Raw genomic sequence first — 17,895 nt, forward strand, 5'->3', positions numbered from 1 at the left:
TCATTCCATGATGATTTACATGTAAATAAAAAGGAAACATATAAGTATACTGAAAGGTATTGGAGAAGAGAATATATGATGAGCCTCACTATCACATTTTTTTATTTCTAAAATCAACCAATTTCTAATCACAAGGATAAAGTTATGTACATTGTTTTTTTTTTCCCCCTTGAATAATAGGCTGATAGTATAAAATAATATGACTATTTTAACCAAACATTTTTTGGAATTATTATTTGACATATTCCTTAGAGGTAAACCTCATGTTGCATGCTTCCTCTATTATATTATAGGGATAAAACTATGTAAATGTAATTAAAACAAAAAAAATAAAATTGTAATTAGGACTGTTATCTTATTTGGATTAATTCTTTTTTCTTTGTATGTAACCTAAATTAAAGAAATAATTAACCTTCTTAGCCAGAGATTAATCCGCTTATGTTTTTTTTGTGTGGACATGTCAGGTTAAGAGATTAATTAATAAATAAATGAATAATTTCGAAAATGAAAAATATTTATTTCCTTTAGGAGATCCCTTTTTCTTTTCCTATTTAAGGACTCTTTGTTTGATTTTTTGATTGAAATTTATGATTTATATTTTATTGAAAATTTTAAATATTAAATAGTGTTATGTTTAAAAAATAAAGATGATAATGTTATTTTGATTAGTTTAAATTCTGAACCATGCTAAGCAAAATGATAATTAATGAGATTCATGAAGATCATATCATTGTATCTTAGATCAAATTATTTTAAGCATGTTAAACATATAATTTGACAATTTATTATAATTAATAATTTTTATAATGTCCATGTCATTATATCTTAAATCAATTATTATTATTATTATATTTATATTTTTAATTAATCAATTATTGTTAGGTTCATGTCATATCAAACATTAATCTTTTCATCCTCTACAAAATATGAATCCTGATAGTGAAATAGCATTATCTTTTTGGCCAAATGAAAACAGTAAATCTTTATAGTAGGTTTAATAATTAAAAAAAAAGAAGAAATTTATCACATTATATTATTCTCATGCCATGCAAAGTGGATTTTAGCTTATAGAAAACAACATACTTCTTATCACACTTACAAATAAGCATCAATATTCCTCTTATTTTTTATGTTTATATTCAACTTGTTTCTTTGTGTTTCTTATTTGAGCCTTATTGTTTTCTTTTTCTTAGAAAAGAAAATTACATTAAAAACTCATTCTCACATTTCAAAAACATAAAAAAAAAAAATAATAATTCTTCCATACCTAACCCACAAAAGGAGTTGTGCAGGTCAAATGTGGAGTAAAATATTAACACCCATCTATTTCATGTCTACCACAATGTGTCATTTTCCAGCTGATCCAATGCCTTCTTCATCAAGTCCAAAGTCAAAGTCAACACAACAGAAGTGTATTTGATCACCTGCCATTGCACATCCATGACTAATAATTAACTCATAAATCCTATAATAAAAAATAATTGTTTGCTAACTGTGATTTTATTCCATCATATCACACCTAACATTTATTGGATTTCTCTCTCTCTCTCTCTCTCTCTCTCTCAAAAAAAAAAAGAAAGGGTCAAATTAATAATGCAAGGCTACAATTTCTTCACGTCTCATTCCATAAGATATGAATAGGTCATGGTGGGTTAACAGCCGTTCGATTAAGATCGTAAGGCCATCATAAGGCCACGAAGCAGACGTTTTCTTGACAAGCAAGAGGACGTCGACTACTATTCTTCTCCCTCACCCCCTCTCCCGCTCATTTTAAACCCCCAGCTCGTCGCCGATGTCGGGAACCCTAATCCGCTTCCCGATTCGACGATTACGTCTTGCATCTCCATCACGATTCGATTCTCCTCGCAAAGACCTACCGATTGATCCTGATTTCTGCTCTTTCAGTGGAGAAAAACCGGGGAATTGCCGTAGGAATGTTGGAGAAGCACTCCTCGGCCGGCGGGAAGGTGCAAGCTTGTCAGTGCCGACGACGGGTGGTGGCCTTCTTCTCATCGCCCAAGGCGTTATTTTTGGTGTTGTGGACCTTGGTGTTTGCGTCGGTGTTCTGGTGGCGGACGAGCTATGTGGATGAGGTCGGGTTCTCGTTGCAGCTGCCGCGGGTCAGGACCGGTCCCATGTTTCGGCCGGTGGCGTTCAAACTGACCGATTTCGGCGCGGTTGGGGATGGGGAGACCCTGAACACCGACGCGTTCGAGAGCGCGGTTGCGGAGATCGCGAAGCTTGGGGAGAGGGGAGGCGGGCAGCTCGATGTGCCGGCCGGGTTGTGGCTCACGGCGCCGTTTAATCTCACGAGTCACATGACTCTTTTCCTTGCGGAGGGCGCTGTTATTCTTGGCGTGGAGGTGAGATTAAGCTTCAAGCTTGGATCTTTCTGAGTTCTTTCCTTCTATGAGTTACTTGCAGATTGTGATATTTCATGATCATTAGTATTCTTACTAGTTACCAGTGATGGAAAAATCTTAGGCAATAGCAAGGCAAAAACATCATCTTTTTATCCTTTGGGTAGTGATGCTCTTCACATAATTGACTCCTCTAGATGATGCTCTTATGTCTCAATTGTGATGAAATGGAAAGAATAGTTGGTAGGTAGATGGAAGGGATGCTGAGACATCGTATCTTCTTAATTCTCATTACACCCCTGAATTGATTTTGATGCCAAATGAGTGATGACTAAGAAGTTTGGGATATTGGTGAACAACTTTTTGTTGTCCACAAAGAACTCTGTTTTCCAAAGGTGCACTTTACCTGCTAGGTTTTTAATTGTCAGTGTTGTTGGTAGGAAGACTGCTTGTCCTCATTGTGAGAGTTCAAATTCTGTTGGTTATTATAGGTAATCAACTGTATGATCAAGCATAGAACAGTAAGTGCATTCTTCTTGTGGCAGTCAAGCAAGGGTTACCTACATGTTCTTGATACTTTAAAATCTAAATGAACTTGAGATGTGCACTATTTTCCATTGATAGAATTTACTTTACTCTGTACCATATGAATATAAGAAGGTGTGACTGTCTAATTTGTTCAAATAATTAAATTATGTAATTTATCAGGATGAGAGATACTGGCCACTATTGCCTCCACTGCCATCATATGGGTATGGAAGGGAGCATAAAGGGCCTAGATATGGGAGTCTGATTCATGGCCAAAATCTGAAGGATGTGGTTATAACAGGTTAGTGTATTTATTGTTCTCTTGCTGATTAAACTTTCTTTACTTCTGATTTCCTGTTTTATAATTAGAGTAAGAAGTAAGGAGAATTCTTATCAGGAAATGTGGCAATGGCCACAAGTACTGAATAATGTTGTATCATTCTTATGAGGAAAATAACTTGCACAGAACCGATAAAAAGCCATCTTTGACACATTCTGATATACTTTTTTGTTGTTTTCTACGAATCCCCTGCTTTAACATCATATCTCAGAAATTATATCGGATATGCCCCCGTGAATTTTTTGTATCGAATATCTATGTAAAATTATATTAGGGAAACCATGAATTGATTTCCCACCTTAAATCATACTTGAATTTGATAAATTTGCAAGGGGCATATAGATGAGGATCATTGTACCATTTCATTGGATTAGAGGTGTTCAGAAACTTTTCCTATGAAGGATTTTGATTCCTTCTGTCTGGTAAGAAGCCTGATTCACACATAATGGCTTGATCATGATGAAAGGCCATGCATAAGTCACACCATGTTTTGAAGCTATGCTCAAGTATGTAGACCATAAATGAAATGCTGAAAACTCATCAAGTAGAATCCTTTGCAACAAATAAAGCTTCTTGAAGGTTGTTTTTCATTCAATAATATTTGTTTAATTAAATTACACTGGAGATACTGAATTTTTTATGTGATCATGCAATATATTGGATGAGGAAGCGATTTCATCGTTTAAAGGCCTATTGTCTGTGGCAAGCAGGACATAATGGTACAATAAATGGACAAGGTCAAACATGGTGGACAAAGTATCAGAAGAAACTTCTCAACCACACCAGAGGACCTCTTTTGCAGCTCATGTGGTCCAGGGATGTAGTCATTTCTAACATAACCCTGAGAGACTCTCCTTTCTGGACGTTGCATCCCTATGACTGTAAGAATGTCACCATCTCAAACCTTACCATCCTGGCTCCTGTTTCTGGGGCTCCAAACACAGATGGAATAGATCCAGGTAAGCATGTTTCTCTGTGTTACCATCATTTTGTTCCGGTAATAATGAAACAAGCAATTGCATGCACTGATGAGTAGATGATGTGCATCCAATCTTGCTTTGATGCCTATTTCATGTATCACTTGATGTTGCACACCTAAAACAGAAATAAGCTTCTGCACATTGACAGTTCAGTACATGTTGCATGAACTCAGCTTTCATCTCGTGTAGTTAGATGGCAGCATTGCTTCAATTTCTGACAGATGCTTCATGTGTGCACAGATTCTTGTGAGGATGTGGTGATAGAAAATTGCTACATTTGCACAGGTGATGATGGAATAGCCATTAAGAGTGGCTGGGATCAGTACGGCATTGCATACAAGCGCCCATCGATTAACATTTTAATCCGTAATGTCACCGTTCGCTCGGTGGTTAGGTAAAGATCATCTGCACATCCTTTGACATTATTATGTGCATTGTTCTGCATTTATCATTGTTAACTGGTTGATACCTAACATATGTTTGCGTGTTGCATGCCTTCTAGTCTGGTGCCCAACTATTTGATGTCTCAACCTCCTCGGTGTTGCTTAGAATCCACAAATTATTAGGTGTAACAGATATGATAATAATCTGTATCTTTCAAGCAATATGTTCTATATGACATCTTCTGAAGGATGAATTATTGGAACGGCAAAAGAAGTTCTATTATCATCATATTCTACATGTCTGACAGCAGTTAAAATGTGTTTCTTGAATCTTGATTCCTGCAGAATTATATCAGCTGATTGAGATAAATGAATGCTTTTTATGTTTTGTATAGTCCAAAACATTGCATATTCCTTGGACAGATAGATGCAATTTTTTTTTTCCTATAACAAGTGCAAGATTAGGTAGTCAGTCTTTCTTGCAAAGTCAAACGCTTCAAAAGAATCTTCCTGACTGCTGACATGGTTAAACTGAGTCAGCTGATACATCCCTTTCAATTTTGCCTGCTATGACATAGTTGATGGGTACATTATCATAACTGAGATTAGAAATTACTGACCACAAAACATTGCCTACTTTTTAGTTGCAATTTTGTGTTTCATTTTGCTTACAGCTAAATGTGTGATTCCTGCTATGATTAGTAATTAACTGTGATTCCTGCAGAATTATATAAGCAGATTGAGATAAATGAATGCTTTTTATATAATTTGTATAGTCCAAAACATTGCATAATCCATAGAGAGATAGATGCAATTTGTTTTTTCCTATAACAAGTACAAGATTAGGTATTCAGTCTTTCTTGCAAAAAAAACCCTTCAAAATGAAACTCTAGAATGTTCAAGAATCTTCCTGACTGCTGACATAGTTAAACATAAGTCAGCTGATACAACCTTTTCAATTTTGCACAAGTGAGAAAACCACCCACCATTTGCAGCAGTGCCTACTTTTTAAGTTGCAACTCTGTGCTTCATTTTGCTTACATCTAAGCTAAATATACACTACTCTCTTAGTTGCTTGAGGTTTTTGAAAGGATTCACAATGTGATCAAGAACAATCTTGTTGCTGTGCAGTGCAGGAGTATCAATAGGCAGTGAAATGTCTGGTGGAGTTTCAAATGTAACAGTGGAAAACCTTCATGTGTGGGAATCAAAGAGAGGTCTAAGAATAAAGACGGCTGCCGGTCGAGGAGGCTACGTCCGCAACATTTTCTATCGGAATGTAACCCTAAACCATGTTAGTATCGGCATCGTAATAAAGATAGACTACAATGAGCATGCCGATGAATTCTTCGATCGAAAGGCTATTCCTACTCTGGAAAGCATACACTTCAATGGGATCCATGGACAAAACGTCGACATCCCGGTTCGACTCAACGGCAGCAAGGAGATCCCAGTGAGGGATGTTAGCTTTCGCGACATGTCGATCGGCTTGAGCTACAAGAAGAAGAAGAACATCTTCCGGTGCTCGTTCGTCCAAGGTCGCATCATCGGCACCATTTTTCCAGCGCCTTGTGCTAACCTCGACATTTATGATGGATGGGGAAGGCTGGTGAAACGATCCGTGTTACCAAAGAAAAGAAACATTGGCTACTCATTTCTTTGAGGCATTTCTTCTCTTTCCTTTGTTGTAGGTGAGGCATAGAGAGATTGAATTGTTTTGCGGCAGGATATCAACCAAATGTATGGGTTTGTTATTCTCTGCCTTGTACATGTAGACTTGCAGTTGTTTATAATGTTGGTAAATAAACTATACATGAATACACACACAAACACATGCTGTGAAGAATTGTCATGATTTGATTTGATTTTAAGGAATAGTTAATCCACAATTAGAACAGTCTAAAATTATTAACTAAAAGCACTTAAGCCTAAGTTACCAATTTATATCTCCACCTCCATCAGATGCAACACATGGAAACAAACTCATCCATAGAAATTTTTTTTTTCTATTTGGATCTCTCACCATATTAATCTATACCTATATAATTTATTACGATGCAACTCATTACCTTTATAACCTAAACCACTTACCAAAATACTTAAATCGACGATCAACTTCTAGACAATTACAATCAAATGCGCACTTCTTCAGCTTGTCTTCGTTTTGAATTAGAACCAATAGATCTGTTTTTAGCCTTATTTATGAAAGTAATTCTATGCCAAAAGGTATTTTCATGACTACAATTTTGTTTTGTTTTTCAATACTTGTAGAAGAGCTATAGTACTATAACATCAATTAAAATTCAAGAGAAAAATAACAAATTTGAGCTAATTTATCAAGAGGAAAATGGCAGCCTTTTGCAGATTAAAGATGAGAGCTAATATCTATAGTAAATGAACAAAGCAAAATTAAGGAGACATCATACTGAAATTTCATATGAATCTTGCAGTCATTTAAATTAGAAAGAATAAACTGAGTCATCTACCCTTCAGTCATATAAATGTCTCATCACAAGATTAGCTTTCTTGTCACCAAAGTTAAGATAGATCATAGTATGATTCACAGAGTAACAGCTTATGAGAAGAGTAGCAAATTCCTATAGGACCTTGTGCTTTTTGTGTTTCCAACTACTACCTTCCAACTGGACTAAATATCATACTTTGTTCACAACAAGAACTTAAGAATAGTATGAGGATGAATGTGTGATATGCATATATTAGCGATGCGAGAAGAGGTAGAACAAGATTTAAGACAATCTAAACAGAAACGGTATATTGGATTGATGGCACTCGATCAGTAACTGTTCTCAACAAAAACTTGCAGTTCATAATTGTTGGGATTTTATAGCTTGTTTTGTTGTATAAAGTCCCTAACATGTGAAAGTCTAACCAATCAAATTAAAGCTGGGTACAACAAAAGAACATCCAGAAAATTAAGCGCCATTAATAAGTAATCGACATAAAGAAAAGAAAAAACAGGCAACTTTTGAAATCAGTTCTTTTCATGTCACTTGAATAATAAAGCTAGATAATTCTCGATATAGAGAATAATGCAGTGGCAGATACAGCATTAGAACTCTAAACAATAGCAAGATGTGATAAGTATGTAACATGTATGCTAACAAGATTCATCTTCATATTCACTGCAATTGGGGTCCTTGGCAATCTTAATTGATACCATGCTGGTAAAACAAGTTATAGGAAGATCCAAGAATTTGGTGTCAGTAGGAATCCAGAACCAAGAGATGCAACAAACACCACAGATGGAATTCATAGTTCTACCTATATTATCTCCAACATTAATAGTGATCACAAGGTGTGCCAAATGAAGCTACTTAAATTGCAAACCAAGCACTCTGATTTAAATTTTGAACGTAGGCGCAAAATCTGTACAAAGATTTTGCAAAGTCTAGTTGTCATGTGAATATAATGATACAAAATAGCTTCTTGATACATGATGTAACAATTTCTGCATCACACAAGTAACTATTTCTACTAAATGAGACAAAGGAATCAATATCATCAACGGCAAGAGAAGAGGAAATGATATGACAACTAAAAGAGAACTGGCTGTAATCTCTAAGTATGCAATGCAATCAGGAAGCTCTAATTGCAAAACCATGAACTCCAGCAAAGAAAAACATGAACCGAACATATACAGCTCTCATGCTGAAAACTTGAATTTCTTTCAACTAAATAGCCAGTAAATTGATATTCTGACAATAACTCGAGGCAAGAAGTCAGGATATCCTCACAACCATCTTATTCTTCTTACCAGCAGATAATAAAAGAATTTTACCATCAATTATATCAGCTTCTTCGACCCTCTTTTCCTCAGTATCGACCCTTTTGTTATTTAAATAGAGACCCCCTTGTTTCATTAGTCGTCGTACAGCGGACTTGGTACTGAGCAAACCAGTAGAGACCGAAAGATCAATCAAAGAGGAATTTAACACCTGATAATATGCCAAAGAACATGATGGAACATCCTCTGATATTCCTTCAATTGTCTCCGCATCCAACCGTGTCTCAGCGCCGGGCCTTAAAGCTTCAGTTGCCTTCAAAGCTTCAGCAAGTCCATCCTCCCCATGTACAAAGCGGGTCACCTCTTCTGCAAGCCTCCTCTGAACTGTGTTCGGAACATAACCAGGCTTCTTCATTTCCTCCTCCAGCTCCCGAATCTCCTCCATGCTCAAAAACGTAAGAATCTTTAGAAACCTTATGACATCAACATCTGGAACCGCAAAGAAATACTGATAAAACTTATACGGTGACAACATCGATGCTGACAACCATATAGCTCCACCTTCAGATTTCCCGAATTTAGTTCCATCACTCTTGAGCAAGAGAGGAAATGTCAAACCAAAAGCACCCTCAATCTGCAATATCTTTCGTATCAGTTCGGTGCCGGCAGTGATGTTGCCCCACTGATCACTACCACCTATCTGAACATTGACACCCATGTTCTTGAACAGATACAAGAAGTCATAACCCTGCAATAGCTGATAAGTGAATTCAGTATAACTCATTCCTTCCTCTGACACCAACCTCTTCTTGACACTCTCCTTTGCCATCATGGTGCCAACCCTAGCAAACCTTCCTACTTCTCTGAGGAATTCTAACAGCGTGATGTCTTTCCACCAGTCATAATTGTTCAGAATCATGAAAGACTCATCGGAACTCCTATTGTCTTCTGAGATCGAATCAAAGAACGTGCCTTTCCTGCCTTTGTCGTCGCCAATGTCCAAAAATGTCTCGTTCTCGGATCCTGCAATAGCAATCTCGTTCCCTCCTCTTCTTCCCAGGATCTTAGAGATCAAATCCTTAATACTGGCGCTATTCTTATCCAGCGTTTCGACGTCTAGCTCCGGCCGCTCTAAACTCTTACCGGACGGGTCTCCGACACGGCCGGTGGCGCCACCGATCAGTGCAACAGCCTGGTGGCCGCACCGCTGGAACCAGGACAGGACGATGATCCCGAGCAGGTTCCCGAGGTGCAAGCTTTCGGCCGTGGGATCGAAGCCACAGTAGACCTTGAGGGGATTGGCTGCGGGAGTGGAGCACGCGGACCTGAGGTTCTCGCTGGTGATGGACTCGATGAGGCCCCGTTCCTGGAGGATGTCGACGACGTTGGGGGCGCGGGTGGAGGAGTCCAACCCCTGGATCGGCGCCTCGAGGGTTTCGGGGGCGGGCTGAGAGGAGCTGCGGCGAAGGAGAAGGGGGAGAGCGCAGGGGCGGCGGCAGCACGGGAAGGAGGAGAAGGTTCGAGAAGTCCCGAGGAGCTTCGGGCGGAGGAGTTGGAGGAGAGAGGTTCGGGAAGCCGCCATAGCCGTGGCGGCGGCGGCCATGGATCCGAAAGTTAAGAAGGCTCCGCCGTTGAGCCCAAATCCAGCTCTTATCTTTTCGGCCGTCGAGTGAAATGTCTCTCTTCATCCCTTAAGAGTTACCTATTTACGTGTTTACCCCACACTTTAACCTGAACATTATATATATTATACATATTATTTATTTCTTCAAATTTAGAAACTTGTGTGTGTAATTTCAATAGCTTTTAGATTTAGTGACAAGCATGACTAATGATTAATTGTAGTTAGTATGAGAATTAACAGAAGTCATATATGAAATATTTGAACTATATATGTATGTATATATATATATGAATATATATATATGGCAAAAAAAGATCCATTTAATTTATTAAAGCTTATAATTCGAGTAGCCAATTGTTATCTAGTCCTGTCAGTTGGGTAGAAAAAGATCTGAAATCATGCTCTCTAAGAGTGCTGCATATTTTAGGAATTATTATATACAAATTTTGATTATATCTTGTATAGACGTATATATTTAATTAAAAGAGTAAGTTGGGAAGACATGGACTCTTTTTTCTCTATTGTGCTTAGTGAGCAAAAAAGAAAATTAGTGATTTAGTAGTAACAAAAATAAATGAATAATTGGCTTTGAAAAAAAATAAGGGAACAACCGATAATTCAAAAATACGTAGATTTTATCGAAGATAAAAGTGGCGACTTACCAAAGATTAACTGCAGCGATCTTCCAACCGAAACATGCCACGTAGCCCTACGACCTCGATTCTCACGTGGGCGTTGAGCTCCCGGGTCTACGCCGACGACGACGCCGTCAATTCTCCCGCGGTCTCGCCGTCAATCCTTCAAACCGGCACCGTTATATTCTGTCCCGCTTTTAAGTTTAAAGGAAATAGACATATTGTAGAAAAACGTTATATATTTCTATATCGTACCAGACCTTCCGGACGCCCGTCAAAAGGTAACGCCGGTCGGCGGAAGAATCCTTCTCCCACCTCTTTCTTCTTTCTACTTGCCCTCTCTCACCCGTCCCTTGCCGCCGCTGCCGCCAGAGCGCAGATCTCCTTCTCGCGTGATGGAGGACGACGACGACGCCCAGTCCCCGTCGCGCTCGCTGTCCCAATCCCCGTCGCCGCCCCCGGTCTCTGTGGTGCCCCCTTCCTCCTCCCCTAGCGCCTCTCCCCACCAACCCAACGGCCGCATCGATGAGCCTGTCACCGTTGCCGCCGCGCCCCAACACGCCGTCCCCATCCGGCAGCTGCGCGCTTCCCCCGGCCCAGCCAGCGGCGGAGGGCGCGAGGACTGCTGGAGCGACGGCGCCACCTCTGCCCTGATCGACGCTTGGGGGGAGCGGTACCTGGAGCTCAGCCGCGGCAACCTCAAGCAGAAGCAGTGGCAGGAGGTGGCTGACGCCGTCACCAGCCGCGACGGCTACACCAAGGCCCCCAAGACCGACGTCCAGTGCAAGAACCGCATCGACACCCTTAAGAAGAAGTACAAGATCGAGAAGTCCAAGATCTCCTCCTCTGCCGGCGGCGCTACCCCCTCCTGGCCGTTCTTCCACCGCCTCGACCTTCTCCTCGGACCCACCCACAAGCCCGCCCCGCCGCCACCCAGCAGCACGATTCCCGCCGGTGTTCCCTTCCGCTACCCCCAGCGGATCCCGCAGCGGCTCCGTTCCAACCACCCCACCTTGAAGAAGAAGGTGAGATCGTCACCGGCCTTGGCGTCCAAGTTGGCGGGCTCGTCTGCGGACTCCTCCGACGGGTTCCCGCCGCCACCGCCGAAGGAGGCCAACGGCATGAGGCTCCACCAGGAGCCAGTGGAAGAGGAAGGAGAGGAACAGAGGACGGCAGACCTCCGGGAGCTGGCGCAGGCGATACTGAAGTTTGGGGAGGTGTACGAGCGGGTGGAGAGCTCGAAGCTGCGGCAGGCGATGGAGATGGAGAAGCAGCGGCTGGAGTTCACCAGAGAGCTCGAGTTGCAGAGGATGGAGTTCTTGATGAAGACCCAGATGGAACTCTCGCAGCTCAGGAGTCACCACCATGGAAATAGCAGAAAGAGGAAGTTCGATGACGCTGGTGGCAGCAGCAACCATCACCATCACCACCGCAACCATGACGACAACAACAACAGTAGCAACAGCAATATCAGCGGCAACGATGGGTAGAACAAGTTTAAGATGGGAGAGTTCTTCAAAAAGTCTCTCTTTTACTAGTTTGTAGTCAGTGTTAGATTCGTAACCAGAAGAGTTTGTAGTCATTCTCTACCTGTATCCCCCTCAGCCTCCCATGTGGATAGCAAGCATCAATCAAGTTTCTTCCATTAGGTAGGATGATTGTATTCTTAATCTCCCTCAGGCACATTCTATCCAGATGTACTGGATTGGATTCTGATGTGTATCATGTCCATCTTTTCTGTTATGTCATGTTCAAACAATCTCTTCACATATCAGTCTTCAGATCTAATCCAGCAAAATTGTAATTTGTATTCAGATTCATTCTATTATGATCAATTAGCATTCCATCATACAACAAGTGCAGAACCTAAGTGTCACGAGATTATTACAGCTACAGAACAATGTATAATAACTAGTGTTTCTCATTGTAGAATATGGCAGGGGCAATCTGGAGTGCATCTTTGCTATGCAATTCTCTGCTGAGACTGTTGCTCATATCGGTAGGCAAAAGGATGCACCGAGGAGATTGCAATCAATAAGAGGATCATTACATAGTTGTGACAGATATGAGGCATAAATATCTTATAGTTTGACTGGAAGAATTAAGAAAAATACCTTCTCCCTCATCTGCACATTCAATCTTCAGCCTTGGTTGCGGACTATGTCAATCTTATTTGGTTTTGCAGTATGGGTACCATATGTGCAGAGCTCCTCAATCCTTTTTCTGAATGTCAAGAACAGCTGGTTCCCAGAGGAAGATGAATGTAGTTGTCATGAATTCAATTCTGCCAACTTCAATGAGATATGAATTCCTCACACTGTTTCATGCTTACAATATGTTTTAGCGGTCCACACCGAGAATCTGAAGGTTATCTTTTTCTTGCTTGGCCAGGACCTTCTCATTAAAATGTTCAATGGAGTCGATCTCCTTGTTGCGACTTAACCAAGTGATCAAAAGGTGTTCAAGACCTTTCCATCCTCAATCCACAGTGCTGTGTGGATGGTACATGACAAGGAGTTCTTTGATGTAGCAGCAGGATGATACCAGAGCTGTCATACGCTACTATCACGGAAGATCAAATATGAAAGGAATTGAACACAAAAATACAATCAAAGACTTATTATAAAATGAGCTTCTAATCACTTAATCCGGGCATATGTTCAAGATGCATATTCTTTTTGTTTGTTGCTGTCAATGTAGGAGCAAAAGTCATATGACAATTCAAAAGACATTGGACCAGCTATGAAGTTTAAAGTAAAAGACTAACTTGTACTAAAAGTAGCACAACCTGATTGAGCCAAGAAAACAAAAATCCCATGCAGCAACAAACTCAATTATTCTCAACCTCTTATTCAGAGATTGTATTTTCAAAAACAAATGCACATTATGGTCATCCATGCCAAACTTGTGCTGTTGTACCCAAAAGAAAAACCATATAGCAGAAACAACAAACCGGTAAGCGAGCGATTCAGCACTAGAAACAAAAATTGCTAGCCCAACATGGATAACAGGCAAGAGCTAAAAGCAGATTGGAAGCAAGTGGATCCAAGTATGTCCATATTCACTTCTGTTCACTGAATACAAGCACCTGGCAAAGGCTAGAAAAATTCATTTAATATTTTGAACGCACAAAAATTTCCATGCTCCAAGTGAAGAAACATGGCCAAAGCCAGAAAAAGAAATTGAAGATTTCTCATTTAATACCTCACGATGCTGTTTTGGAAAAATGTGAGATCAAAACTTTAAAAAGACATATCAGACAGAAACATTGGATCCAGATTATACATTACATTTTATTATGGAAATATTCCATATTTCCAAAGAAGTCCAGCAACTAAGTTCATATACAAAATCCAAGAGTAATTTTACTATAATGCAAAATTAAGCTATTACCATATTGACAAGTCAGTAATAAAGATTGATTTTTCAAAAAATACGATCCACTAGTTCAAGATACAATAAACATTTTTGAGCTTCTCTTGCCACCTATTATTCATAGTTGATGAAAAATTTGCTCCAGATAAAACTTAGCCATTCATCTAAAATATTTACACATGCAAGAAAGGCCAAATGTCCATATGTTGTCATGCTCCAGTTTAACGAGAGGGTCGCACGGTGCATAAATCCTTCATAGACGATCCAAACTCCAAAGTGCCCTTAGTCAATTTCAGGTAAAATTCGGCCATAATAATTCCTCGCCTTGCATAAATCCTTCATACAAGATTCAAACTCCAAAAAGCCCCTTAGTCAATTTCAGTCAAAATTCGGGCATAATAATTCCTCACCTTGCAAAAACTTGGTCCTCCAAATTTGATGAAACATTGAACAAGTGGCAGAAATGATGGTCAGAATGATTGGCTCTTGTTTGGTTGAGTTGTTATACCAGTATTTTAACCGAGTTCGGTAAGATTAATTTTGGAATTAGAATTTTGAATTAAGTGTTTATGCATGATGTAGCCCTTTCGATATATGACTTGAATCATATCAAAACATGACATTGAAATGTGACACCATTTTATTCCAACATCGGCAACGGGAAGATGAATATGGTTATATATAAGATTAGATATCCTACTATCATCAAATTAATTAGTCCATGATAAGGTCCTTACCATGGCGATCTCAGGCTATGCATCGGTTTGAGCCTTAACAAGGACATTGAGCTTTGAGTAGAGAGATTGTGCATCCTAATTTAGTCTCAAATGGGATGACCAGATGAACCAACTAAATTGTTGACTTGAGAATTTTGACACCAAGCAATCCTAACCTTTCTTAGCACTGGTACTCCATGTAACTCCAAACATGGTTACAGGGATAACAAAGACAAGTCTACATAACATGTATGCAAGAAAAGAAATGACTACATTGACATGTCAAAGTTCCCAGAGCATGGAGAATTCCAAGAAACTATCAACCGAAAGAGTTCATACCACAGAATGATTCAAGCAAAAGTTACTTACCCTGTAAACAAGCTATGCGTTCAAGACCTAACCCGATCAACATACCAGTAAGTCGCCATTATCCAAATGCCAGTCCGTTACGGTTCACAATCGCAGGCACCCAAACAAGCTCTTGACGAAGAACATAAAACCTAACTGAGCTGCCGCGATTACTTCGATCAAATTATGAAGTGTCATCCGTGGAAGGACGACCTTGAACGACGATCGTGTAGCCAATACTCCACCAAACATCGAACAGAAAAAACTTAAAAACCCTAATAACCAGGAAACGCCTATCCAATCAAAAGGGAGGCCAAAGGATTCGAACCTGGAGATGGCCGAACTTCGCGGGCCATCCGGTAGTACCCGCCAACTTTTCGGCACTAGAGCTCGTTCGCGATCGCCGCCATCTGTTCCTCGACGTCATCGCCACCCAGAGCAGGAGCCGGAGCCGGAGCCGGAGTCTCAGCGGCGACTTCCCGTCGGTTCTCCCTCGCCGCTGCTCGACCACCACCGCCTCCGACATCGATGGAGGGAACCGAGGGGCAAGCAGTCCGGGGCAGGTGAGCTCAGGAAGAAGCAGGAGAATCTTGGGCTAGGATTCACCAGAACTCCATAGTTGAGAGAGAGAGAGAGAGAGAGATGGGGATGAAGATGGGAGATTTTTTTATTCTTTTTTTTCCTTTTGTAATCACAATATTATTAATATATTTTATGAAAATATGTTATGCAGTTTTTAATTTAAAAATCCTATTTTAATATTACATAATTTAATTTCAGGAAAAGACCAATAAATTTTAACATATCACTATAATTTACTATTAGTTTCATATTATAATTTTACAATAAATCTAACCACATAATATATTTATATTTTGAGGTTTTCCCATATGTAGCCTTTGAAATAGCATATCTTCCATTAACATTTGTCCAAAGAATTCAGATTAACCACTATAAAAGATGAAATTACCTAAATTATCTTTGATATTATTAGATTCACTGCACAGTCTTTGAAAGTTATTTTAAAGGTTATTAACGCCAATTTAAGTGTATTAGAGAATTAGTTTGTCGCTTGAGTACAGTAAAGAACATTAAGATATGTCTTGCAACAGTGAAGTCAAAGAGAGTCTCCAATAACTCTCACCACTCCATGCACTACATTTCCATCAAGATAAGACTGGGAGACCTGAGAAGAGTGCTGTTTTGGAGCCACGATACTCCTTAGCTGTAGCCCCTCCTCCCCCGCCCCGAGACCTCGAGCAAGTAACTCTGTGTCACACCAAGACTCCTCCCATTAAACAATCCACCATTAATGTCGTTGTGAAGCTTCCAAGAAGTGCTAACCTAATCTTCTGAATCAACTAGCAGAGCAAACAAGTGCTCGTCTTCAGTACAGCTTCCAGTTTCTCTATCGGTTCGGTTCTTCTTTTGTCTCTATCCCTTCCACAGTAATCTCATGTGGTTTATCTTCTCAGAATCTATCATTCCGATAGTGTTCTTTGGTGCCCAGTTTTCTAGTAAACCGTGGGAGCATATCATCGCTATCTCACTGAACACTGTAGTGGATTCTCCATGCAGATTGACCGGCTTTTCTTGAGATTGTAGACGATGGGGGAACGTGTTCAGGGTTTTCGATAGCTTTGAGAGTTATGAGTATTCATTCGACGTAGTTGACTTGCGTAGCACGAAGAATCTTATGATGATAGCTGGCTTAGTTAGGGTTACGACTCCATGAGAGATCCGTGTTGCACGAATCTTGATGACATTTCACATAGTGCATATAGATATCATTCGCGACCTGCCTGACAGCTTCGATCTTCTCTTTCGTTCCTAGTCTCAAACCAAAGGAAGAAGAATGCTCACCGTGCTCCCTCTCCGCCTCCTCCTCCTCGTTGTCCTCACCTTCGTCTCTGGCTCCTCAGCCGCCACACCACCATCCTCCCTCGTCGCCTCCGCCTGCGCCCAAGCAAGCTACCCCTCCGTCTGCGTCCGCACGCTCGTCCCCAGCTCCCCGTCCACCCCCTCCGACCTCGCGCTTGCCGCCACCTCCGCCTCCCACTCCACCACCCGCGGAGCGGCAGCTTACCTCCGCCGCCTCACCCTCCCGCAACCCCCGAGCGACCGCGCCACTTTCCGCGACTGCGCCAACCTCCTCTCGGACGCGGCCAACCAGCTCGCGCGCGCCGCCAAAGAGCTGGCCCGCCTCAACCCCAACACCCTCCGGTCGCAGCTCGGCGACGCCCAGACGTGGGCCAGCGCCGCCATGACGGACCAGGACATGTGCCTCCGCGAGATCACCGGGCTCTCCGGCCGCACCCGGGACGCGGTCGTCGCCCAGGTCACGGAGGCGTCGCATGTCACCAGCAATGCGCTCTATTTCATCACCCGCGTCGCCGCCACCCGTTGATCGCCGTTGGTCATGTGCCGACAAAACAATCGGACGGCTGATTTCTTTGTGTTTGTATAAATATAAACACCTATTTTCCGTTTGGTTTTAAGCAAACTGTGTTGGCTTCGTGTCATGTAATGTGTTCGAATGAAATGAAAGCAGTGTTGTTCTCCTCTCTCTCTCTCTCTCTCTCTCTCTCTCTCTCTATATATATATATATATATATATATATATATATATATATATATATATATATATATGTATATCCCTATGATATGATGTACCATGTTAAAAATTTAGATTTCTACTAATGTATTGTCTATCATTCAATTTGTAAATACTTGTATTAGAGTTTTGACACCTTAAAGCTATTGTTTATAATGTAAAAGATATGACAGGTAAGCTTCATATATCCTCGTTTATATCAAAAGTGTAGGAACCTTAATCACAAAGCCCATAAATTTGCATAGAA

General features: G+C 40.7%; 4 protein-coding genes and 1 long non-coding RNA gene across 7 annotated transcripts; 3 read left to right on the forward strand and 2 right to left on the reverse strand.

The window, feature by feature from the left end:
• Positions 1–1,754: 1,754 nt before the first annotated feature.
• On the forward strand, positions 1,755–6,394 carry LOC135589164 (probable polygalacturonase). Its single transcript, XM_065081460.1, has 5 exons — positions 1,755–2,363; positions 3,069–3,189; positions 3,939–4,187; positions 4,449–4,602; positions 5,723–6,394. The coding sequence occupies exons 1-5, from the start codon at positions 1,935–1,937 to the stop codon at positions 6,252–6,254; spliced, it is 1,485 nt and encodes a 494-aa protein (XP_064937532.1). The 5' UTR covers positions 1,755–1,934; the 3' UTR covers positions 6,255–6,394.
• A 1,864-nt stretch (positions 6,395–8,258) lies between these two features.
• LOC135588131 (tyrosine--tRNA ligase, chloroplastic/mitochondrial-like) lies at positions 8,259–10,990 on the reverse strand. 3 transcript variants are annotated; one of them, XM_065080110.1, is made up of 3 exons: positions 10,851–10,990; positions 10,623–10,758; positions 8,259–10,038 (listed from the first exon to the last, which is right to left on the reverse strand). In XM_065080110.1, exon 3 carries the CDS (start codon positions 9,937–9,939, stop codon positions 8,332–8,334), a length of 1,608 nt encoding a protein of 535 aa, XP_064936182.1. In that variant the 5' UTR covers positions 9,940–10,038; positions 10,623–10,758; positions 10,851–10,990; the 3' UTR covers positions 8,259–8,331. The 3 variants fall into 3 exon arrangements, with proteins under 3 accessions (XP_064936182.1, XP_064936181.1, XP_064936183.1); XM_065080109.1 differs by having other exon boundaries at positions 8,259–10,067; XM_065080111.1 differs by having other exon boundaries at positions 8,259–10,067; positions 10,856–10,987.
• On the forward strand, positions 10,991–12,362 carry LOC103995194 (trihelix transcription factor ENAP2). The gene has a single exon (XM_009415730.3). The coding sequence runs from the start codon at positions 10,991–10,993 to the stop codon at positions 12,083–12,085; it is 1,095 nt and encodes a 364-aa protein (XP_009414005.2). The 3' UTR covers positions 12,086–12,362.
• An 18-nt stretch (positions 12,363–12,380) lies between these two features.
• LOC135588133 (uncharacterized) lies at positions 12,381–15,779 on the reverse strand. The gene is made up of 2 exons (XR_010476120.1): positions 12,710–15,779; positions 12,381–12,579 (listed from the first exon to the last, which is right to left on the reverse strand). It is a non-coding gene; the product is annotated as an uncharacterized LOC135588133 (long non-coding RNA).
• A 1,074-nt stretch (positions 15,780–16,853) lies between these two features.
• Positions 16,854–17,590, forward strand: LOC135589166 (pectinesterase inhibitor 3-like). The gene has a single exon (XM_065081461.1). It carries the CDS (start codon positions 16,890–16,892, stop codon positions 17,439–17,441), a length of 552 nt encoding a protein of 183 aa, XP_064937533.1. The 5' UTR covers positions 16,854–16,889; the 3' UTR covers positions 17,442–17,590.
• Positions 17,591–17,895: the final 305 nt, after the last annotated feature.

This window comes from Musa acuminata, chromosome BXJ1-8 (assembly GCF_036884655.1).
Source record: "Musa acuminata AAA Group cultivar baxijiao chromosome BXJ1-8, Cavendish_Baxijiao_AAA, whole genome shotgun sequence".
Lineage (NCBI taxonomy): Eukaryota > Viridiplantae > Streptophyta > Magnoliopsida > Zingiberales > Musaceae > Musa > Musa acuminata.